The sequence below is a fragment of the Cariama cristata genome, unplaced genomic scaffold (genome assembly GCF_000690535.1).
Source record: "Cariama cristata isolate BGI_N322 unplaced genomic scaffold, ASM69053v1 scaffold9061, whole genome shotgun sequence".
Taxonomy (NCBI): Eukaryota; Metazoa; Chordata; class Aves; order Cariamiformes; family Cariamidae; genus Cariama; species Cariama cristata.
Window position 1 is genome coordinate 16,321 of NW_009598662.1, and position 25,467 is coordinate 41,787.

At 43.5% G+C, this 25,467-nt stretch overlaps 1 protein-coding gene across 1 annotated transcript in view; it reads right to left on the bottom strand.

Annotated features, from left to right (window-relative positions):
* The window catches only part of LOC104168704 (calcium/calmodulin-dependent protein kinase type 1D), a gene marked incomplete at its 5' end in the record, with an annotated part of 41,209 nt that extends 16,095 nt beyond the window's left edge, over positions 1-25,114 (bottom strand). Inside the window, 4 exons of the mRNA XM_009709379.1 lie at positions 1,230-1,342; positions 11,355-11,430; positions 20,497-20,623; positions 24,976-25,114. Coding sequence (XP_009707681.1) covers positions 1,230-1,342; positions 11,355-11,430; positions 20,497-20,623; positions 24,976-25,114 — 455 coding nt within the window. The remainder of the gene's footprint in view (positions 1-1,229; positions 1,343-11,354; positions 11,431-20,496; positions 20,624-24,975) is intronic.
* Between the last annotated feature and the right edge of the window lie 353 nt (positions 25,115-25,467).

A 25,467-nucleotide genomic window follows, 5' to 3' on the forward strand; every position in this document is an offset into this window, starting at 1 on the left:
TTGCAGCATGGCATGCATCCAGTAGTTTCAGAAGAGAGTAGCTGAAGGAGCCACAGCAAAGCCAAATATGGCAGGAAAATCTTTGTGCTGATTTAGGTGATGGACTTTCCCCCAAAATGCAAAGGGGTCTGCCAGCAGACCTTCATATTTTCTCTGAAAACCCTTATGGGCTTAAAAAAACTTCTCATCACATGTATTTTTAAGCAATCCATCACAATGATATCTGGACTGCAGATGTAAGCAGCATGAAATGTTGTTCTATGCGGAGATAACAGGATATATAATCATCTTTAAAATAAAACACTTATTTTTATATCTTCCTTGCCTTAATCAGTAGTACTAATGAATCAGAAAATGGCATTTCTAGGGATATTTTTGTATGATAAAGTATTCCTAGAATTCATTTCTTCTCCTGCATGAAATAGCAGACGTCCCACCAGGCTGGACAGAGCAAGGACACGGAGCTTACGTGACCTCTTGGAGACCACACAGGACATCAGCGGCACGTGCAGGGTGCAATGCTGAACACGGCTCTGCTGTCACCTATAGACACGGATGCTGGCGGACCATGAGCCATGCTGGAGCCAGAAGCTTTTAGGCATATTTGCCTGTAGCAGGTTGGTACATCTGCTTCTCTACCAGTCTGACTAGAGCAGGGACAGGCAGGCACTATGGGTTAAATGTCTTCTGCACTGGGTGGGGAACTGGGCAAGCATACGGGCAGCTATCTGGATCCGACCATGTGGACAGTAGTCCCAGTTTCTGAATCTGCTTACCCGCCTCATTTGGAAGCCATTAATTTCTTGGATTCTTTGCTGTATACACTGCAGATTTGCTTCGGACCTGCAGTGCAGTGTCCCTAACAGAGCCAAACTAGTTTGCCACCTTATTATTAATGACACGTAAACCATCTGCTTTTTATTTGGATATGATGGAGAAATTAAACTGCTTTGTCTTCCTGGGACAGTCTTCTGCTGTCTTCATTTTCTGTTCCAGCTACGTTTTGGTGCTTTGTGTGCGGCTGGACAAAATGGTACTTAATTTGCTCTCCTGCAGAAATAAACTCCCATAACTATTTGAGCTGAAAGAAATGCACATTCCCAATGGTTTTCAGTTAAAAGGAGCTCTGCACATGATGGAGGGTGCATTCTCATGCCCAGAAGAAGGTATCTGCAACAAGCATGCATACACGCATGGTTGTTGCAATTAAATGAGCAGTAGATTCTTACCAGACTCAGAGATGTCATCCCAATACGGAGAGTCAAACTCATACTCTGCTTTCAGGATCTGCTCAAAGAGTTTGGAGTCGTTTTCGTCATAGAAAGGTGGATACCCACAGAGCCTAATGGAGAACAAGAGAGAGAGATGTGACCCTTGGACCAGTCGTTGCCCAGAAGGTGAGAAAGAGGGAGGGAGAAGAAGGAGAAACTCTTGTTTAAGACTTGCTCCAATAAGTTTTCAAGCAGGCAAGCCCTACCATAAGAGAAGTTTGTTCAGGGACATGTAAACCCACTTCTGAAGATTGGCACTGTCCTGGACAAAGAGGAATTCTGCATGGAAACCTGGTGCTGTTGATCCTACACTGGCTCATGCAGACATCCTGGCCTCCCTCTGCATGCTTTTGAGTCTTTAGCCAGAGGAATAGTTTTATTACACAGCCATGAGCCCTTCCATCCTCTCCTATAAATGTGGCAAGAGGAGCTTTCATGAGCTACACCCTACATCCACAGAGCACCAGTCCCTCTCATCCTTCAGCACAACCATTCCCCTTCCAGGAGTCTTCTCCATACTGACTTTACTGCTCTGGTTGTCCTTCTGGACTGTTCTCACACAATACCTTATGCAAGGCACTTACACTGGCTTTATTCTCTCCCAGATGACGGAGAGGCAGTGCAGTGGCTCTGCAGACATGGAGACACAGCAGAGCCTTGGGAACCGGGGACACACAAGAGGTGATGACACCTACCTAGCCACCTGCATTGCATCTGATGGGCTCTGAGCACACAACCTGTGGTCTCTACGTTGTGCAAGAGACCGTAGCTGTATAGGAAGGTTTTGTTGTACAACTGAGGAGCCACCGGCCACCTGCATAGACCTCTTCTCCAGCACAACAGAGAGGAAGAGCTGCTGCAAAGCAGGACAAGGAGCCCCACAGAGCTATCAGGCAGAGGGCAGGATTCATCTGCAGGTTGTGCTGGTCTCTGTGTCCCCAGGCACAACAAGGAGGATGTCTGGGAGTCCTTCCACCTCTGCAGCAGGGCCTGCATGGGCTGCACATGGACCTGCCACTGTTGCGCAGACACATGGAGAGCCTCTCCCTTTCTCACTTGCAGAAAGTGATTTTGCTGCCCGCATCAAATTGCTTACCTTGCCTAAGGCTAACAACAGTCCTGTCCTGGTTTTCTGTATTTATAATCAGACTTCTCAGAACACCTAGCCCCAGGACAAGCAGGACATAGAACATTATTTGCCTAGTTTGACCTAAAACACTCAGGGGGCACCCTCCCCGTGCTGCAGACAGCAGGATAGTCACTCCATCGAGGCAGGGCTCCTCCAGCCCTGTAGACGTGGGAAAACCACATCCAGCACTGCGTTAAGAACTGCAGAGATAAAACACATGTGTCAGCGATCCCTCACATCCAGCCAACGCTGCATGCCGTAGTCTGTCCTTCTCTGTACAGACGTGCCAGCAAAGATACCTCTTCTTCAAGTTTTAATACCACTGTTGCAAAGTACCAGATTTACCTTTGAGGCTGATCTGTGGTTTTAGTAAACCCATCCTGCTCACAGTTAAACAGGGCTTTCTGCCCCTGTTGTCTCGTATAGAGATGATGCATTTTTCCCTCTTGTCTCTAGTCTACTGTGTAAATTATTCTTTTACATCGCTGATATTGAAATGATCTTTTTCGTATAGTTTTCTTGGACTCTGACTCAATCAACCTTAATAAAGCATTTAATTGGAGAGAGCCAGTCATTATAAATGGACTGAAGGTCTAGCTGAAACACTGCCTTGTAGCAACAACAGAGCAAGGGGGGGAGGAACTGTAAGAAATGAAATACTCAAGTTATTTATAACCCAAAGCCAGCTGGCTGCCCTGGAGGTTATTTGAACCAACTCAACACTTGATGGTGAAAGGAGCAATGTTTTGTTAGCTCTGAAGAGCCAGTATGTTTGATAAATAATTTGAATACTGAGTGAGATGTTGATCTGCATCAGATCCATATTGACCTGGAAGAACTCTACTGAAATCTGCAACATTATGATGAATCCACTGTGATTCAGCTGAATCAGAAATCTCGCTCTTTGTCTTGCAGAGCAGATGAGCCAGTCCTCATTTGTGTCCCACTGGATGACTGCCATTATCAAAAGCAGGTAAGATAACCTCATGCCAGACAAGTATTTACGTTCAGAGTAAGACTGCGTACCTACTTAATGGGCATGCGCTTGTGTATTGCAGCAACTCCTATGTGAAACCCAGTGACGGAACTGGCGTGTGAGAACCATTAAAAATGGTGCATTTAAGAAAATGCCAAAAAGCCACTATGCACCTGGACAATGAAGGAAAAACATCTGGTAGCCTAATGCAGGAACTGGATCCACAACCAGGATCCATCTCGACAGGTATCTATGAAGAATATTTGTATAACTTACTTTAGTGCAATAAATATCAGCGCTTACATCAGACAGTCTTGTGGAGGGATGCACACAAACTGATTTTCACCTTCCTCCACTTTTGTCACAACCCTCAAGATTTTGGATGCTTTACTGAGGGGGTTGGAAATGTTGGAGTTGACAGCACCAGCACTGCAACTGTTGGGATGGCCACTGGGGCAGAGATGCCCGGGCTGGAGGGAAACGGCTCCTCCAAAGGCCCTTGGAGCCATTGCTCTGTCCCTCTTCCCTGAGGGATGCAGGGGGCTCCATATGAGAAGCCTGACAGCCCTTCATTAATTTCTTGCTTTCCTCAGCACTTTCCTTAAACAAAACCAAACTGCTCTGAGAAAGCATTTTAAGGCAAGCAGACAGCGCTGTGCATGCCGAGGCGCTGGCAGGCTGCTCCGGAGAGAGAAATAATTCTCTTAAAATGTGCACTGTACTAATTACCTTGGCAAAGGTACAAGAGCACAAATTAGGGCTGCTGTGATTTATACACACTTGTGGCAGCAAAAGGTAGGAGCAAACTGCTGAGCAACACAGAGCCGGAGGGCTATAACCCTGCAAGGGGGGAGCAGAGAGACACGAACCCCAGCAAGAGCCCCAGCCTCTCCAGAGCCTTTCAATCCCTTCCCTACAGACATTCAACTCTTCTCCTGCTCCTCTGCATGGCTTGAGGATCTACATGTCTGGGGTATCTACCTCTGTGTCTAGGAGGTCACTGCAGCCCATCGCCGGGGTGGGTGCTGGGAGGGCTGATGCACGAGGAGAGACAGAGTCATGCAGGAAGATACTAGAACTACTGAGAGATGGGCACAGGGCAGAAAACAGCCTCTTTTGGACAGCTTTTCCCTTGCTAGTGAGAGCTTGAGAAGTGTTAGTTGCTATTCCAGGTCACGGGCAGGGACATGCCTCTAAACCAGCCCCCTGCCTGAGAGCGGGTTGGGTGCAGGGCAAGGGCTATTCCTGCAAGCAAAACCAGGACACTTGGCCAGGGATGGGGATGAACCTCCTGCATAAATGGGACCCAAGGATGTTCCTCCAGGAGGCAAATCATTGAGGACCTACACCAGAAAGTATGTGAGAAGGGAGCAAGCTCCTAAGGGCAGAGGACGTGGCATGTGGGAGGGGAACACCAGGGCATTCTGACACATGGACGGGCTGGGAGCCAAAGTATAGGTGGTCTTGCTGTCCCTTCCCTTAAAATCAGAGTTTAGGAAGACACAGAAGTTTTAATGTTACTTACTTTAATGTTTTATTGTTACTGGCTTTGCTGTAAGGGATGGGAAAGCCCCAGTAAATTAGCCTATCATGCAATTTATGGCTGGAGGAAATCTTGTTGGACTTCCAGCAACTGGGCCATCTTCCAAAGTCCATAATAACTTTTTATTTAATTCTTACAGAATTGAAATCCCACCGACTTCATTTCCATCTACTGGGACATTTCTGTGTGAAAAAAATGACCTCACTATCAGAGGTTCTGCTGCTTTTCTTTAGATATGCAGAAATTCAAAAATAACCCCTCCGTCTTCAATGTGAAAAAATTCTGCATTGTCCTGGGGGACCTTCAGGCAGCTATTAGTTGTCATCATTTTTGTGCAGTTTCACCAAATAAAAGCTTTTCAGAATTATTTAGCAACCTTATCACATCAGCAACAGATTTTCCCTTAACCTCCTATTCCCAGTCTTGCCTTCAAAATAATGGGATGCAGATAAGAAAAACACAGGTGGATGTACAAAAGAAAGATATTGCCAGAAGTCGTTTCCAGAAGCCATCAGGAGAGCACAATAGGAATACCAAGAATACCTTCTCCTCATCAGGCAGAGAAAGCAAACCCCTGCAAACTCTTGTATTGGGGACAATACTAAAGGCTAAATAACCCATTTGCATGGTCAGTGTACAACCTGTAACACAAGAGGCACTGGGGTTAGTTTTACAAACAATTTTATAGTAAGATTAGAGCAAAGAATTCAGGAAGTGCTCAAAGACCTGAGATATATGGTGTGGGAAGTCATCCAAGTGCTATTTATAGGGATAAACATATGTATTTCTTCTTCTTTGGGAACAGACCCTCATACTAGCTGACACTGGTGCCCTCTTGAAACTATGACAAGGACATATTAGCAAGGGGAATAAAAAATAAATTAAGAAGCAAGCAATGAGGAACAACCATTTGGGGTTGTCTTCCCAGTGTTTAACTGAGTTATCCTGAGCAATCCAACGTGCCTGTGTACATTTTGCCACCACTATTTCTCCCTCCAGCACCAAACAAGTAAGTTATTCCTCACTTTCTTGCTTAGGCTTGTGTGTGATGCCAAGCAGGTGAGATGATGAACGATCAGCTTTTCCCGACATATGACTCCAGGATGATGGTGGAAACTTCTTCTGGCATAATACGCTTTGTGCTGTCCCTGGTTAATCCTTCCATATAAAATTCATTGATGATTCATGCATATCTACTTGAAAATCAAAAGCAATTCAGCAGCAAAATGTGAAAGCAAGATCCAAGATTTATCTCCAGATACTCCTTGTTTATAAATAACAATAACAAACCAGTAATACCCTTGTCCTACCAGTGAACAGAATCAGAAGAAAATTCAGGGCAAAATGTGTTCAGCCTAGTGCAGAAGAGACAGGAGGTGTTGACTATGAATAACCAGGGGCTGAGGCAGAGCATTCTGTGGCCCCAGGATCTTTTCCAGCTTTGGAACATGAATTTCTATTTTTTACGTAAATTAACTTAATCTTCTCTATATCAGGAATGCATGCAATCAGTATTTTAGCTCCCCAAACTTTTGTAGCCCCCTCATGCAACCCAGACAGGTCCAAAATCCAGCTGCTGGGAATCCAGTGAAGTCTCTTGCTCTTCTTCCACTTTACGTTTTTAAGCTGAACACATTATTAGAACTACCTTGTGATAAGTAAAAAGCCGAGCTCAACAGTGACACTGGTTCAAATGGAGAAATATTGCAACTGGAATAACAGGAAATTTCAGGCTGCTAAAATTAGTTCATGTGACTAATGACTTCTCATGCAAAACAGGTTTTGATAAAAACTCCGCTGGTGCAGCCTCTGCAATCTGGCTGTCATTAAAGAGAAGCATTAGAGAACTGGCACTGAAACAAAGGTATTCTTTCCTAAGACATCCTTCACCTTGCATATCACAGAAACAAATATTTGTCTAGAGCATCAGTGCCACAGAAATGGTTTGTTCTTCCAGTGTCATAAACTGAAAGCTCTCATGTGAGACTGAGCTTGTGTCTGGAGGCACTCAAACCACTTGCAGTAATAATAGCTCAAAGCATCTTTAATTTATGCCTGGCTTCTGTGTTGGATTCCCCTGAGTTTCCATCTTCTTAAATGACAACAGTCTGTTCAGAGTGGCTGTGAGGATTCGTGGGAGAGGTGGGGAGGTGATGCAGGACGATGTGCTTGGATTGCCCTATGCATAAATATGTCTCCAACTGGTTTGGGCATGTGCAAGTAGCTCCAGCTATGCTGACTGTGGAACTGGAACTGGAATATCTGGATGGATGTAGTGATGTACTGAAATTAATAACTCCTGCTCAGGGCAGGACTAGCCACCAGCATTGCACCAGAGTGGCTATGCTGCTGGTGCTTGTGGCATCTCAGTGCCATGCTGCATTGTGAACACGCTGGCTCTGCTGCCTCCAGTGATGTGGCACTGCTGAGACAGCAAACCTAGATGTTAAATCTGTGCCCATCCCTAGTGGTATCAGACATCCCAGCAGGGCTACTTCCATCTAGCTTAGGGAAGGATCTCTCTTCCTCTCTGTCTTTACTCTACCCCTGACATCCACTTTCTTACGAGGCCACATCTGCAGTTTCTGGCTGTTCCTGGAAGCAAGGAGGAAATTCAGTTTAAGATTAGGATGCATGAGATGTGGGGTTGGTTTTTAAGTTCCCATTGCAGTCAATAGAGATGGAGTCAATGGAGACTAGAGAGTGATGCAAATGTACCGTAAGGCAGATGGAACCATACTGAGCATGGAGCAGAGTGTGATCCAGTAGCCTAAGCATGGGCATCTGCTGCTATTTGACGTGGGCCATAGTCTCCCACTTGGCCTCCATCTGCCACCCCAGAAGGAAGGTCTCTGCAGTGCGTTACACTTGCCAAAGCCACATGACTGTCCCGGATATCCCAGCGTGGCACTAAATGCATAAGTTTAGGCAACTGAATGACACATCCCTGTGAAATGACTGCTTGCATCAACCCAGGCTGGGTTGAGGTGCCTACACATAGAGCCTGGTGCCACTGGAGAAGCTGTCAAGTGCACAGGGCCCCTGTTCCCAGCTGGCAGGTACGACATGGGGCTATGGGGGGCTAGACTGTCTTGCAGCCACAGCTTGAGACCAGGTGGGACATTGTACGTGACTGAAACAGCACTAAGCACCTATGTTAGGGTAACCAAAGTGAGCCCTGGAGCGTGTGGAGTGTTACAGGAGCCAAAGGATGTAGCTCACATGCAGAAATATTCAAGGAGGTGGTTTGATCTCAGACCGAATCCCACCCAAGCAGTAACAGTCTGGCAAACACATTACCACGCTCCTTCTACGGCAATGTATTATTGCCATTCATTTTGACTGTACATAATACAAATCAAGTCCTTATTACATGAAGCACAGAAACTCTGAAAAGGTCTCCTTGTCCTGCAAACAGGAATTCATAGTGACTTGTTCCTACTAAACTGATTTCAGCCTTCAGGGTTGGGAATTCCCTGTACAGCAAATGGGGAATTTAGATTTGAGGAGTGTGTATGCCTTGCTTGACAAGCCCAGCACATGGTGATTTGGAAAACAGAGCAGGAGATGAGTGAGCTGAACCTTGCAGAAAGAGCAGCCTTGCTTAGGAAGGGGGAAGGATTGTGGATGAGATTGAAATCTTCCACCTATCGAAGACATGTTCATAAACTGGGTGTGGAGGAGACTTTACTTAGCACTGTCTCACCCATATTCCTCAGCAAGATGCATAAAAGAAACAACTGAAATAACAACAAGTCTGCCAGCAAAAAAGACCTTTGGTGCATGAGCAATGGTTGAATGGGACTGAAAACTTGGAGGAAAGCAGAGCCAAGTTTATCTCCAAGCAACCAGGATGCAAAAGTTCACAGCCCTCCTGTGGGCTGCCAGATGGACACGTATTTTCATGATGGATATTTGACAATAAACCGAACCTATGCAGTGGTCAACCCTGGAAGTGAGGCAGCGTACTGCTGTCTTTCACCTGTATCCTCCTTCTTCCCGCTCTCTGAAGAGGGTACTCAGAAAAATACTACAAAAGCAACAGAAAAGACTCTATCTGACTGTCCTGCCATGCCTGGCAAGGACTGAAAACATCAAAAAACCCAACGCCTAGGCCTTCCATGCTCAGGTATGCTTGTGGAAAACGGTAAGTTTGGGTCAGCACACACCATCCTCATCTGAAAGAGCACTAGGGAATGATGTGTGAGGCAGCCTTCGAGGTATTTTGGTATGTCTGCTCTCTTCCTCACTGCTGTAGCATGTCCCGCTGGGCTTTGCCACAAAGTCAGAATCAGCACTGTTGATTTTTGCTTTGTTTAGCAAAAGATTTTTGCATCCTGCTGTTGATGGTTGCTCCAAGATAAATCCATCCCCCTGCAAAGTTTTGTACTCAGGTTTTCAACTATTCATGTAGATTGAAAAGCCAGTCATACAGCTAATGTTTTTAGGCAGGACTTTGTTTTAAATAAATAAACATATATGCAAAGAAATAAAGCCTTCCTGTAGTATCTTAATATATATAAAAAAAGCTGGTTTGGGTAGCATGTAGCTTATGGTCAAGACTAAATGAAAATGTAAAGAATGAACACTGCACAGAGTGGATAATACAGCAATGAGGTTTGTCCTGGCAAAAATAGTTCTACTACACCATCAAAAAGTTATTCACGTTGACAAGCCATGAAATGTTTGCATAAGGAGAAAAGGAACGAAGTAGGAATGCTTTAATGCTGTGCCTCACTGGAGCAGCTTTTTCCTTCAGTCTTGTATAACTGTGACAGTTGTGTAAAAGGGAAAAATAAAAAAAAAGGGAAAGCACTGGTAATGCTGGCACGAAAAGACATTTGTTTCTGCGGCAGTCAACAGCTACACAGCAGCTTTGTGCTCTCTTGCACAAAAGGAATAGGCTTGTTGTGCTCTGCGTGGTCACCCTGAGTCAGCCCATGATGAAAACCTGACCTCCTCTCAAAGACTCACATGAATAGTTCTTGCTTCAAAGTCTGCTAGGCTGTACAGGTGCAACCTACGCCATCGTTATTTGAATGACATGCATGGACTCACAGACCTGAGCCCTGAGCACAGACCACTCCATGAAGACAGGGCCCTAAGCTAGAGGGAGTTTTCCTGCAGGTTCACAGACAACAAGTTCTGCATCTCCTTCTCAATCCAAATATTAGCAGTCATTTCATATACTCATGCACACAGAGCTGGGTTCAGACGATAGTGCCCAGGAATGTTAGGGATGCCCTTCTCTGGACAGCACTGATGACCCCTGGTACCAGGATGTCCCTGTGACCACAGGGGCCAGGACATCTCTCTCATCCTTCAAAGTGTTGTTGTTGGTGCAGGAGGTGGCTTACCTACTTCCACGGCTCAAGCACTGAAGGTGCACCCGTATCTAGAGTACTGGCTGCCCCTTTCATGGAGACAAGTCTGGATATAAGGAAAAACCTTTTCTCCATGAGGTCAGTCAAGCGAGGAACAGGTTGCCCACAGACCTCTGTCTTCGGAGGATTTCAAGACCCAACTGGACAAAGCCCTAGGAAACCTAGTCTGACTTCAAGGACAGGACTTCCTGAGGTTCCCTCCAATCTAAATTATCCTATTAAGCCTTTGTGAAGAAGGGCGGCAGGTACCGAATGAGGACAGGCACTAAATCTCCATAAACATATGAGTTCTGGGATCTATCCACCACTTTGAAGAATGCACAAAAGTCCTCGTCCTGTAGCTTTCTCAAACAACCAATCCCCACTCCTTTCAGCAGCAACTAGCCCTATTAGAGGAGAAAATCTCTGCCAAGAATGCAGAGGCTTAATGGCTTGATGGAAGAGTAACAGAACTGACAGGACACAAATCAGCTCACCCTCTCCTGTGGGACCCGATGACTGGTTGTGTTAAGGAAAATGATCCCTCATTCTCAGTAAAACTCTCAATACTTTGTATTATGTTTTGATGAGAATAATTCATTGCAGTACATGAAAATCTCTTTCCCCCTTATCTCCATCTGTGCCCTTCCTGGGAAACAAAAAGCCATTTTGGTGGTGCTTTGAGAGAGGTGGCCCTTCAGGATATGCCTGTGGGCACAATGCTGTGCTCTGTGGACTCTGCCAAATTTGTTTCATGTCAAAGCTATTCTGAACATGGGATGTAGTAACTTCACTAATGTCACAACCTAGACAAGCCCGAACTATTGCACACAGTGTAGTTCAGGTGGGAGCAAGGATTTTGGCTTTTGAAGGGTCCTGGTTCATTTCCTACCACTTCTGGCCAAATTTCAGCCTTTATGTAACTGGGATGTGTCCTGGGTTCATGTTAAACTGGGTCACAAGGGTCGGTGATTAACTTTTTTTGGCCCAGACTAAGTGGGTAACTATATGGTGGGCGAGCATGTTGCCGATCCCAAAGGTGCCTGTGATTGAAAACCCAACAGATACTCACAGGATGTACGCGATCACCCCGATGGACCAGCAGTCCACGGCTTTGCTGTAGGGCTTCTGAGCCAGCACTTCAGGAGCTGAAAATAAAAAGCCAAACAAGCATGTGTTACAAGACCAAACGTTTGAATGCAATCAAGAGGAAGGACCCTGAAACTTGAAGCTCCCTGAGACCTCGTGTTGCCCTCCACGTACAGCCCTTGCTTTTGCAAATATCCTGAGGTTTTTGAAGCTCATATTCTCACAAGTGACGACTCCTAAAGTGGAGCAAATTCCCCATTTTCTGACTGCAAGGAGAGAAAACAAAATCAAGCACACAAAAATGCATGAGAGGCAGAAGGCCTTCACCTCCCTGTCAGAGGAACTTTAGGAGATTTGGAAGAAAACGAGGCCAAGTTCTGGAGCAGTGCTGAGACTGCACATTCGCCCTGACAGCCTCGCAGCTCCACCACATCGTGCTGCCAACCCAGGGATTTCAAGATGCAACTCGGAAAGTGCAGCGTGTCAGGGATGCGATAAGCTACATCTGCAGGAGAGGAAAGAGAGCTGTCCCCATACCTCCCACCAGCTGCCTTCCAAAACCTGATGGATGTCGGAGGCAGAGGGAGTCATTTGTCCTCCTGCCTCTGGGAACACAGACACCTCGGAGGGAGAAATGAAAAACAGTGGGAATTGGACACATGCACGAAGGAACTGAGCCTTCTGCCTCTATAGCTTTTAGCCACCATAGTCTGAGTTTTGTTAGAAGTGAGAGCATTTATTGAAACTTTTTGTGGGTCTGCTTTCCAACCTTATACCAGTGAGAGTGAAAAAGGCACATTTTTTTGTTTGGGAGCCTGGAGTATTATGTTTTCCCTGTTGGGACCTTTCAATGCAAATGCTTAAACCTAAATTTTAAAACTCTGTGACTCAAACCTTTTTCATGTAAAGAAGCTTTTGCTTTTTTCAAAGTAAAATGTTCACAATAATGCAAGAAATCACTGATTACAGCATTCCTAAAGCAGACTTGCCACACTGGGTTTTAAAAAGCATGATATTTCCTCTGAGTACTTTGGAGTTCAAATGGTGCAAAAAAAATCATAAAGGGGCAAGTCCCAGCAAAAGTATTTCTTTGGAGTTACACCTTCCTCTGCTAGGAGTCTTACCAACACCAAAGTAGTTAGTTACTTGAAGAACAGCGCAAAAAAATCGTGAAGCACGTAAATGTATTAAAACTTTAGCTTCACATTTAGTTGCTACGTATGCTTTGGTGTACTGGTAAGGACTCTTCAAAGATTTATCTTCTTAAGCTAGACAAGTCAACAAAACTAAGGTCAAAACTGCCAGCAAGGAAAGGAACAGGAAGCAATAATAAGAAACAGAGAAGATTTTTCTGGTGCTTGGGCATGAGAGCTTATAGAAAGGATTGAAGGGAAGACAGTGCACGAGGCAGATGAGGACATCCAAGTTACATTTCCACAAGCAGCAGAATGACGGAAAGGGTCAAGGCGCACTGGGGACACATTGTAAAAAGGAAGAAAATCCAGAGGAATATGGGTAAAAATATAGCTGACACACAGACTACGAAAACTCTTGAAGATTGGGATATGCCCCAACCTGCAGCATAGGTTAAATATTACACCCCAGTCTTCAAGTCATCCAGCAAACTGGCACCACTGCATTTATAAGAAATTAAAATGATGGTTCTGTTCATATATTGTTAATCCTAATACACTGTTGTAATGTGCGAATACTCCAACACCTATCCACTACATGCCAAAGGAGGTTTCTTTCCACTGTACCTGGCATGAACAGCTCCTAACCTGTCCCTAGGTGCTTGGCAGAAACCTGCACTCCAATTCCTCAAAAGTCCCTGACTCCTTCCTTCAAGGACATGTCCACACTTCTGTAGTCTATCAAGATAAATGTTAAAATGTTCTTACTACAGTAGGGGACAGAGCTATGGAAACACAAAAGTTATCTACAGTTGGCACCCAAAATGTAACTCCTTTTCCAACGGCTGGGTCAGGGTCTGTGTGTCAGCTGGGTGGTAGTCAGTCTGGCGGGCGTGAATTTGAAGACAAACTTGGAACAAAAGAATAAAGCACTGAGAAACCATCCTATTTGGCCTGTCATTGCTTTCCAGATAACCTGGCAAGCTGGGACAGTCTGGCAAATTTACATTTCTCTTGTATAAAACAGCTGTTCCTCAAAGTTGCTCAAGACAACCTTCCCAGACAACTCTTATGTCCCTTAATCTGACTGGTTCATCGAAATATGCCTCCAAGTGTTCCTCTAAAAAGAATCTTTTTTTTTCAAAATGCGCATCAAATAGCGTTTGTGAGACTCAATTTCCTTTTTTGTTCCACTCCTTGTGACTGAATTTTATGACTAAATATGTGGAAGAAGGGAGTTAATCTTCCCCTGTCCTCAGGTGATTAGATGCCTTCCAACTCTCCAGTACTTCCAAATTCCTAATATTTTATTCACATATCTCTTCTACCTTTGACTGTCTGCTCCAGTTTGCATCATTTTCAGGACTGGTAAACATCATACATCTTATATCCTCCAAAGAAAATATTATGCAAATGGCTCCTGAGCATCACAGATCCTAGTGAGCTCCTGACATTGTACAGATATGCCACATTAACATAACTGAAAACAAATCTGAGATGAGGGGATATGAACTGTATAAAGATTCTCCCTCTTAAAATGTCATATCTGTGCTGGGTCATTTCTCTCTGTTTTAAAAGATGAAGAGCACTGACGACAGACAGTTGCTGCTGTGGATGGTGGCTCTGAAGCAGGTAAGAACACCACAGGATCAAGCCCAAAGCAAATGTGAGGCTCTTACCTCTCCTTTGGTAAACTCTAGTGAGGAAAAGCAGGAGGTTTAAATAATTATTTTAAGGCCAAATGGCTGCTTTTGATTTTTGTTCCAAAGAGCAGACGTGCAACAGGAACAGGAGAACATAGCTAAGCATCATCTGTCTCTGATATATGGAAAAGACAGAAATATTTAACGAGCTTAAAAACAAGTCAGAGGAGCTCTCAGAAATGACAGTAGATCAGTGCCAAGGGGCAAAGGCAGGAGACTCAATGAAAAAGATCCAAGAGCTCACGGCGTTAAAGGATCAACACCAACAACTGAGGAGACAAAACAGCAGTAAGGAGAAGGGAAAAAAGCTCACATTTCTGGTGCGGGGGAGATGCCAGCTCAGCAAAGGCTTCCAGTATCGTACCTCCCCAGGGAATCACTATGGGCTCAAATGCTACACAACAGTCATCCAGAGACAGGAAAGACAATGAAGCAAACGTGGACCCTCCCTCCACATCCAGGAACTATTTTTCAGGCCAAATTAGCATTGTTAACAGCAACATGTGGGAGGTAAATGTTGGGTAATGGTCCCAAGGCCTCATCCCACCTGCAGGTACATGAAGATGTGCTTTCCAAGCCAGATAATCTGCTGGTTTATAGTTGGGGGGGGGTGGGGTGGGGTATGGGGGGGTATTTAGTTATGTTTTTCTTTTCATAAGAGAAAAAATTAAAAAGCTTGTTTGAAATGGAGATTTTAAGAAAAGGTACAGAACAGGAATATTTGGAAACCGTTCAGAGCACTATGCCTTTACCCCCAGTGAGCACAGCTATGCTAATAAGCTCCCTAAAAATGCAGCTGCTGGATGCCAAAACCAGCAATCCACGTTCTTGCAAAGAGCTCAAGTGACAGGGATTGCTCTGATACTTTAAGTCTGTTGAACAAACTGTACAAGTCATGAGGGTGCCTGTTCTTCATACCAGCCTCATACTTAAAAGTGATTCTCCTTCACTCCCATGATGGTGCTACTCCCAGCAGATTTTGCTGTCTCACAAAAACTCAGTCTAATGCTATTTTCTGTGGTTTATATGGCTTCCCACAAGCTGCATGCCAGAAGGAATGAGGCATTTGAACAAAGGGTGATGATTTTGAAGATCCCCATAGGAGTGACAAATCAGCAGGCTGCCATATATGTGGGAGGAATAGAAAGATCTAAATAGGGTTAAAATAAGCAGGGACCTGTTTACATTGGGAAGGGACGTAGCTCAGCTGGCCAAGCAAATTTTAATGCCAGTTTCTGTCACGTAGGCATGTCCTGCAAGTAAAGAAGGGGAAACGTGAATGGGCTGCACAGGTACAAGATGGCCATGAAATCTGAGAGGGAAGGTGAGAAACAGGCAGAGTTTGTAAGGGACACCAAAGGGAAATGGTGCCAGCCCCATTGCTTAGGAGTCTTGAAGGTACCAACTCAAGAAGATGGACAGAGAGGAGCAACCCTGCACCACTGAGAAGATGGTTGGATGCACGAAGGGCCAACCCAGCCCCTCTCCTGAATTCAAAGATGGTGCAAGAGCAATCTGAGCTCCTCTGCCGCTGTACAAAGTGTCTTCCTCATGGTGCAAACAGGCTAAGAGGTATACGAAGCGGCTTCTTCACAAGACCAGAGTCTCTCTTCCACTGATTCCTGGGATGAAAACAACTTCTTGCCCTCTCTCATACAGTCCTCCAGTGTTGTTGTGCTCCTGTTGTCCCTGTTTCATATTGCTGAGTCAGATCTAGACGGCTGTCATGGAACATAACACAGCTACATCCACCTGCAAGCAAACCCTGTTTCAGGGTATGGCTCAGCTCGAGCAATCACACTGTCACAAGCCTGTGCCCGAGCAAACTCTGGTGAGGACCGTTCCCATGCTTTATTTTTACTTTATTACTCATGTTACTGCCTAAACAACTCCTGGGGTTGCTTTTTGCTCATAAGGATATTCCAAAGACTTACTGAATATTTTTCAAACCTTTGACTCAAAGGATACTGAATAAGTCAAAATTCAACATGCAAATCTATTGTTTACTTAAGTGCTTCGGTCTTGTGCAGGGCTAAGAGAAATGCATGGCTTTGATATGGTTTGAAATTGCTACTGGATTTCTGGCAGAGCTGAAGGTTGTGAAATGACCTTTCATAAAAACATTACAGAAAATAAAAACAGTGAGTGAGGTGGGGTGTACAGGGACCAACCACACATCCAGGGTCCAGCCCAATTCCTACGGTAGGGAAATACAAGAAAATTTTACTTGAAGTGGGATAGAACTCAGAGCAAGAATTTTAAATCTCAGTACAATTAAGATATTAGCCAGTCACAAACACGGTTCATAATTCAGGATTTCTGCAAAAGGAGATGAGATTGCTCAAGACAGGCTTTCTAACATTTTTTTCCAACTTTCCAGTGTTTCCAAGTGTCTTGCAAGTCTAAGTCCCATCTGCAGAAATAACCAAAGCTTTTGAGAGACCAGCTCTCACAGAATTTGCTGAATGCAGAGGGTAGTGTAGTGACAGGGGACGAGGAAAGAGCAGAAATGCTCATCGCCTTCTTTGCCTCAGTTTTCAGTACGAAGTTGTAGCCAGCCTCTTCTCCCAGACAACTAGTGACAGGACAAGAGGGCACAGGCTGAAACTGCACCAGGGGCAGTTCAGTCTAGAAATGAGGAGGCATTTCTTCACAAAAAGGGTTGCTAGGCATTGGAATGGGCTGCCCAGGGAGGTGATGGAGTCCCCGTCACTGGAGGTGTTTAAAAGACTGGACGTGGCACTTAGTGCCATGGTCTAGTGGACATGGTGGTGTTAGGGCAAAGGTTGGACTCGATGATACCGGGGGTCTCTTCCAACCTCATCAATTCTGTGTGAAAGTCAGTCAGTGAAACTCAATTCCCAAACATCCAAAATCTCTTTAGAGGAAATTGCTGAGTGACTGGAGTCACCTCCTGGTGAGCACCCAACTTGACACACTTCAAGCATGACTAATTTTCAGGCAGTTTGGAACACCTCCTTCATCAAAATCAAGTTCTTATAAATAGTCTCAAGCTGAGCAACCCAAATCTATGATGTTTAAAATGATAAATCACTAATGGCTTATACAGATCCTGCCCATAATCACACAGATCACTCAGGGTTTTGAAAACATCACTTCTCCAGTTTAGACGATGGAGTTGGATCCATGCAAGCCAGTCCAAATACCTAATTGCAATGATATGAGCCACACAATCTGCCTCATCTTACTCAATTTAGGTGCTGTCTAAAAGTTGGGTGTCTAGTCCCAGCTTATCACCTAAGCTCCTTCCCTAAGAAATGGAGAGAGAGGCAAGAGTGGTAAGCAGATAAGAAAATGCAAGACCTTTTCATTAGAAAAGGTTGTATTATCAGACCCGCTCTTCAGTAAGTAAATATTTAGATTTACATCTTAAAAACTGTTCAACTAATTGGGTTAAAGTATCTTAACCATCATCCTTTCACCATAGGACCAAAATCTCTGACAAAACTCCTGAAGGAATAAGATCTCTGAACTGTTGACAATACTTTAATCTGTAAGGCAGAGCCTGAAAAGCTAAAGTGTTAATGCGCTACTGATTATGTACATTTTAGACATATTCTAATTTGATAACTAATACTTTGATTTTCAGAAAGAAAACTGATGTTTATTAAGAGGTTTAACTGTAATTACACCCTCCCTTCTTTAATGAATTTCTGAACCACATAAACAGGAATTTAGTGTCTCAGGTAGCACTGTTCTTTGGAGATGAAACTAAGAAAGGTTGAGTTAAAAACTGAAAACAAAGAGTTGAAAATGTATCCTAATGAAGGAAATTAGACCGAAATGTCGGGGGGGCTTGCATACTTGCAAATACTTGGGCAGCAGACGTGAGTCAAGATCAGGTCTGCTACCAAGTCAGAAGCTTGTCCAGCACTTTGCACAGCGGGATCCGACTGGCTCCATTTCTGGAGATGAAGTATAAATAGTAGTAGATGCTAATGACTTCTTAGCAGAGCCCTGGATGCCTTTGACATGTGATACATGCCTAATTTTTTTCCATTCATTTAAAAGCAAAGTGGTTAAACTGAAAAAAATAATTGACTCCTCATAAAATCTTAGAAAATGGAGTGTTCTACATGTCTTTAAAGAAAAACACCAGGAAATGTGTTCTGAGTGATGGATCTCTGAGTGTTACTTCAACTCTAGGTAAAATGGCTGGAAAAAAACCCACAGAAATAGGTGGCAGACAGGACACTTCATGGGCCAGCCCTGCGGTATGTGTCTGCCTCAATCCAGGTGGGGACACCTATTCATGTTGTGCCATCAGGAGGAAGGACTCTTACACTTATTTGAAGGCATTAGGCAGGTGCTGCAAATTGGAGTGACGCTGGAAGGCACAAAAGCTTTTGGAAGTGGACAAATTGCAGACCATGTATGCAGAAGCCGTGTCATCAGGTGTAACACTCACGGAGGCCCATTTGTGGGCATCACCGCAGTGACTGACAACAAAAATTTTCCGTGCTTGGAAAATGTTGTCTGGGCAACCAATTATATTACAAAAAAAAAAAAAAAAAATCAGCGCTAAAGAGGAGCTGCCTTCTGTGCAAAAAAAGAAATAGAACAAATATTTAAAGAGGTTTTCTTTGTGAAAGAAGGGAAAAACTCCTGTTAGCACTTCAGAAATAAGCGACCGTGACCTCCTGAACTGTGATGAGTAAGTCCTGCGTTCAGTAAGGTAACAACAGGCCTGAAGGCACTTGTGCTGAAGGCGTCAGTGCCCAGACCATGAGTAATGAGAGCTCTCGAGCGTCTCTCAAAGCACTACAGCTCCTGTCATATGCTCTGAAAGCTTCCTCTCCAAAACAGCAAGTTTTCTTATGTAAATGGCTACGCTCATAGGCCATATGCGATCACTCAGGGCCCAGGCAGACTCGCGTTCCCTCATTTTCATCCGCACTTCAGCAAACATCATCTGAGCTTCCCTGTGTCTCGCAGACTTATTCTAGTCAGTGCCCATTTCAGAACAAAATAAAACATATCAATTAAGGACAGAAGAGCTGACAGCAAAAATTATGAAAATTGCTGTCTCAGCTCAATTCCTGCTAGTGCTTTGGAAGAAGATTTCCAGTCTGGTGTGATTACACAAGACAGCTATTCAGGCTGTAGAGAGTGTGTCCTGACTCATATGTCTTAAAATAAAAAATGATGGGCTGATGGCTTCACGAAAGGAAACCAGAGAAATCTGTTCCTTTTCCTGATGTTATCAGGATAGAGTGTGTCTGTGCAGTGTGAAGATAATGCCTGGAAAAAGGTATTTCTGGGATAAATCTGGATCACTGTATCATAACCACATAATCTGTTTGAGTTCTCGTATCACGGTATCATCAGAGCTGTGAAAACAGTTGAGGTGGCAGCTGCAAAACAAAAGGAGACTCTGACTGCTGGAAAACATGAAGTCTCTCCTGCTGGGAAGATTTGGGACAAATCTATCCCTGGGGAAGCCACTGCCATTTTAGTTTAATGTATTTCATGGATACCTCAGAGTTTAATTTTACCGTCTCAGCTGACTAGCTTGGTATTGTAGGCTTGTTGGATGTCTTGTGCATGAAGTGAGCCTTTTAAATAACATTTGCTCAAACAGACCCTGTCATCACCTGCCATAGAATTCTCACATTCAGTTACTTTAACTTTTTTAAAAGGATGTTGGTAAACATACTGCTAATCAGTAGCCTGATACAATCACTGCTGAATGGACAGAAAAGTAAAGAATAAATGATAGGAAACAATTTGATACTGCCCAGGAAGGGTTGAGGATCTAAAGAGTTTTTGCATACTGAAGTCTAGGAGTCAGTAACTTAATATGGTTGTAACAGAGGATTACTGAACATGTCTGAATAAATGTAGCTCTTTCATTTAACTGTGTTCTAGTGAAGTAATCTGGCAAATGCTATCCTTTATGATTAAAATAATGTGTTACATTAGGTAAAGCTTCTTGTTTTTATAGCTGCTTGCAAAATCAGTACGTTTGAGGCTGTACTTCACGTGCTCCTGATTTAGCTACAGGCAGTGTCTTTGAGAGCACTCATTCTGCAAAGGATTAAAAGAACAACAGTGAATCCCACAAAACCAGAGCTCTTTTGCAGGATTGGGACCTGAAGGAGAACAGCACACAAGACAGAGCACCAGCAACTTCTGAAATCTAATGAACATCTGTAAAATCTCACTTGCACTACATAGCAGCACTAGAAAACAAGTAGTATTTGCTTTTCACTCTGTGTCCGTACTGGTGCTCGGAAGAGTGGATGGACAATATAACCAAACCTCTTACCAACATAGCCAGGAGTCCCACAGGCTGTGGACATCACATCTCCTTTACCCTCCATCTTTGACAATCCAAAGTCACTGATCATGATTTTTGACTCTTCATCCTGGCTGTAGTAAAGCAGATTCTCGGGCTAGAAAGGGGAAAAAGCAAAATGGGCTTTGAATATGTAAGTCCAGTAACAATGTCTGTTGGTTGATGCATTGCATTTAATACAATACTTAGTTACATTGTACACTAATACAATTTGGTTCCCCTAAATCCTAAAGAATTGTTCTTACAACCTATGTGGAGATCCTCTCCAGACTCCTGAATGGCAACTAACGGAAGAAGTTGATGCTCTGAGTAACTGTCCTGGGTTAACAAACTTCTCCTTTGGCACTTCAAATAAGAACTAAGGCTCGTCCCTTACTTGTGAGACTTGTCTGACATATTATCACTTCAGAGTGATAAAACAGGATTCATTTGAAGGCAGGTAAATATGGTAAATCCAGATAGTGTAATGAAATTTTTTTATACAGCATTTAAACAAATAAAAAGGAAAACAGTAGGTATTTGAGACTTTTTTTATGTTCTCCACTGGAAACAAACTGTTACGAGAGAGGAAATGCCTTTACAGTTAACAGACTTTCAGCAGGGATGTTTCAGCCAGAGACGATTAGGAAAAAATGCTGCAGCACTAAGCACAGCAACTTGTTTATGCTGAGAGAAAACAAGAATCACTCCACAAAGCCCTGTGACTTTACACCAATGCCAGGCGGGCTGGAGAGCCCAACCAGCCTCCATCTGCTGCAGCATAGTCCTCCATCCATACGTTCTCAATGTGCTACTCTTACACAGCAAAGCTCTTAAGAGCTCTTAAGCTCTGTTTAATAGCTGGGCTTGCCAAAAAGTCCAGCATCTGCCAGCCCTCTGACAGCATGGTGGTAATGGGGTTCCATTGCATCATCCAGACCTTGGGGTCTTCATCTATAAAAGTGACGGATACCCAATGTTTCAACATAACTCTGGTGTAGACTTTTGCCCAGAAGCTGGTACAAATGCCCACCTGCATCCAACACATTTTGTCTATCAGCCTGCTGTGTGCTCCAGGTAACAGCGAGGTCACACAACATCATCAAACTCCTTGGGACACATCCAAGCTTGGATTTGTAAGGAGGAGCAATTGCAGTGCAGCAGTACCAGCATCGGTCCTCCCTCCTCCGTCACTGTAACCTCCTGCTCTGGGGAAAGGGAGGACGAAGAAGCACCAGTGGGTGACATTGCCTCCTCCCTACTCTGAGGTTCCCGTTCAAGTGGAGGTTAAAGCACTTTCTGGCTTCCCAGCCCCAGCATGAAGCCACATGGTGATGGCTTTATCCATGGGACACAACAGCCGTGAGAGGATCTACAAGCTGCATCCACAGCTGTGAGCCTGCTGGGACTGAGGCAAAAAGGGAACAATTCTGTTCATAAAAAAAATTATGAAGTTGTACCATTTATGTTTCTTTCTCATGATACTTTGTAAATCCAATGTGTTAACTGGCTGTTACAATGCTGACACTGTTTCCAGGCATTATGCGAGTCAGTTTTATGCCATGGTCTGCTCTTGGCTGGAGTTTCTCCTGATTTTTACTAGTGCACTTCTGATCTGCTGAAGGGATGGTAGAGCTGGTATTAAGGGAAAGACAATCATTTCCTGATGATATCTGCCATCTCACCTCAGGCTCCCACTTACTCATATTTAGTAAGGCCAAGAAATCCACCCTTTTAAAACTTAAACTTGTTTAAAACCCGTTTAAAGGAACTCTGGCTCTTCAAGCTGGTTAATTCAAAAAGTGTTAACAAGGTGGCTCTGTACCAAGTGGAGCTGCTTGAGCCTTTCAGTCCCTTTGTACATCCTGGACTTCCCTGGACCTCATCTGCTGCCATCTCTTGTTATCCACTGCTGCGTTACTTGGATTAGAGACTTGGAACCCAGATCTGCTTTTCCCAACTATAGCAACTACTATTTTGGTATCTGAATAACACATAATTACAATAAATAATCATTATAGATGTTTCATGGGTTGCATTTTTATAGAGAGGATTCTTTCCCAGAATTTCATTTTTGGGATCACAATTTGAAACTTACACTTATCTTGGTATTTTGAGATCATAAAATGCCTTATTATATCCCTGTTTTTGCTATCATGGTGTGTTTCTGCTAACAGAAATTCACAGCAGGTGTTCCTCATATACCATATTTTATGTGTCATTTAAACAATTGATATGGTACTGACAAAGACTTGCAAACAAAAGAAAGAGAAAAAGAGCTAATCTTTGCCCCAAAATACCACTGGAAAAGGTTGGTTTGACCTAAATTCAGCAAGTCCTTACATAAGCTCTGAATGTAATTCATAGATGAATCCACTTCCCAATTACCAGATCTCATATTTTATTACAGGAACTTTTTAATAAGATTAATCTGTTTTAAAGTGAGAACTACAGTCTTCCTTTAAATTATAAAGAGAGGAATAGTAAAAGCTTGTACAAGGGAGTATCTGGATTAAGAGAACTCAGACCTCCCTCCAAAACCACTGGTGGCAGAAAGAAGCCTGAAGTTATTTCCTGCAAATAGAACCTGGGAGAAAGCTCATTGTGTTAAAATACGAAACACAGCTTCCATACTGAAACGCGGTGGAACTCTAATAAATACGAGAATATTTCTATGTACTTCAGCATAAGAGCAGGAAATGAATGGGAACTGAGGGCAACATGTGAAGGTTGCAGGAGATGGAAGACCAACCAGTGCCTCCTTACAGAAAACCCATTATTTGGGACTGTTAGCATTAAACTGCACAACACTGGAAATACTGTTTGTGGACATCAGTGTATATTTTCCTTCACCAGATTCAAGGTTTTGCCTTAAAAATGTGCCAAACTAATACTTTTAAAAATATATTTCTACCTTCTATTATTCTACTCTATTGAAGCAAAGATCATAGGATGCTCATTTCTGGCAGAGATGTACAGGACTGAGGCAAGTCCCTTGCAGTAGTAAGGTGTGGAAAAGCTTGTAATCCTATGGGAATGGCCCACACACAGCTAAAATATTCACATTTGGAGTCAAAGAGCGGCAGAAGGAAATGGTTGCATTCAGGCTGTCACAAAACAAGGCCACGTCTGCCTGTCTTGGGCACTGCTCCACCTTGGAGAACTCTGGTGCTGGTGGTTACACCAGTAACGGGCTCTATTTTTGCCCCTCTGCACCATGTTTTGGGAACAAGCCTGTCATTTATTATTTTACACCACAGAGCATTTCACATCAACACTAATTTTGGAGGAGATAAAAAGCAAATAAATAGTATCTTTCATAACCACAATTTTTCCTCCATCTTAAGGCATAGCAGCAAGGTCACATTCCCGGCACTACAACCTTTGTTAAGAGGAGTTGCCAAAAATTGCAAACATGCAGTTTAATAGTAGATTGTGTTAAAAATACTATTAATTTTAAAATACATTTAACAAAAAATTATATTTAATAAGTAAAAAAAAAAAAAAAAGATAAAAAAATATTTGTGGCTTTTGACTCTATTAGTGTTCATTAAGCCTTTACGTAATATGACCCATTTAGCCAAATTCCACTCTCTTTATATGGGGACAAAGCAAGTCCACAGCATCAACATCCAAGGAAACTCCTGTTTGGAGCACACCTCCAAAACACAACCAGAGGTGTTACTTTATTCACTGAATTCTTCATTTTTGGCAGTAAACTTTGGTAGAATTGACTAGCTTATGAATTGAATCCACAGGTTTTTTTCAACATTTGTATCTTTTTCTAATGTCTTCTGCTAGTTTATTATTTAAAATACTAAAGATGGGGAGGTTTAGCTGTGTGTTATGAAAACCGAGCCTTTCTGCTTATCTTAATGACAGTTTAAGATATTGGAAGGAAACAATACAGAAATAATGTTTGGGGGTTTTTTTAACCAGAAAAGCTGAGAGTTTTTCTTGTGATAACACAGTAGAGCTGAAAGGAAAATTATCTATAAATCGTATTGACACACAATGTTCCTTAGAATAATCCTTGCTGTTAACAGTGTCTCCAAAAACAGTGGTCCAAGTAGTGTGATCGGAAATCATTCAACTTTCCCACACTATTTATTGTTGCTAATTATTATTAAGTAAAAATAAATACAGCACAGCAAATCTGCAGGATATTTTACAGTAGTAAACACTTACATCCCAGCTGAGATGGGTTTCCTGCCTTGATGTAACATTTTGGGTCTTAATGAATGACTTGTTCTCCACATCATATGTGCAAAACTCCTGTTGTAACAGCATTGATTGCAAAGTCCTCATTAAAACCCATTACATGGGGAGGCTTCAGAGCACCTCTTCTATGGTAAATCCTTACTGAAACAGCCAGTCCCAGGGGAGGCTGGACCCCCATGTGTTATACTCCCATAATTATGCAACCTTCATTAACACTGCCCAGAGGACTGAGTAACGCTGCAGTCATACCTTGAGGTCCCTGTGCACGATGCCCATTCGGTGCAGGTAGTAGACAGCATCCAGGACCTGCCGGATCAGGGTGCTGGCATCCTTCTCGGTGTAGAACCCTTTCTCAACAATGCGGTCAAAAAGTTCTCCCCCAGACACTCTGGAAAACACAATGGAATGCAGAAGGGTGAGTGTATGCTTTGTAATGTGCTTTCTGCCTCGCTAAAGGATGGTCAAGGACATGCACTAGCCACAGGTAGTCTGAGCACACATCTGTCTGGAGACCTGGGGTCTCCCCCAATGTCCCAACCAGCATTTGGTTTTGGTTTTCTCATAGTCCAAGGACTGGTCGTGCTATAATGGAAAATAAAATCCATCGCCCATTGGAGAGTGGTCAAGGACTCACTAGCACTTGCAGAAGGAAATCACAACTCTACCCCTGTAAGACCCAGGGGAGCAGACACTGGTTTCCACACTGTCCCATCCTAGTGAACTTTGTACAGGTGAATTCGG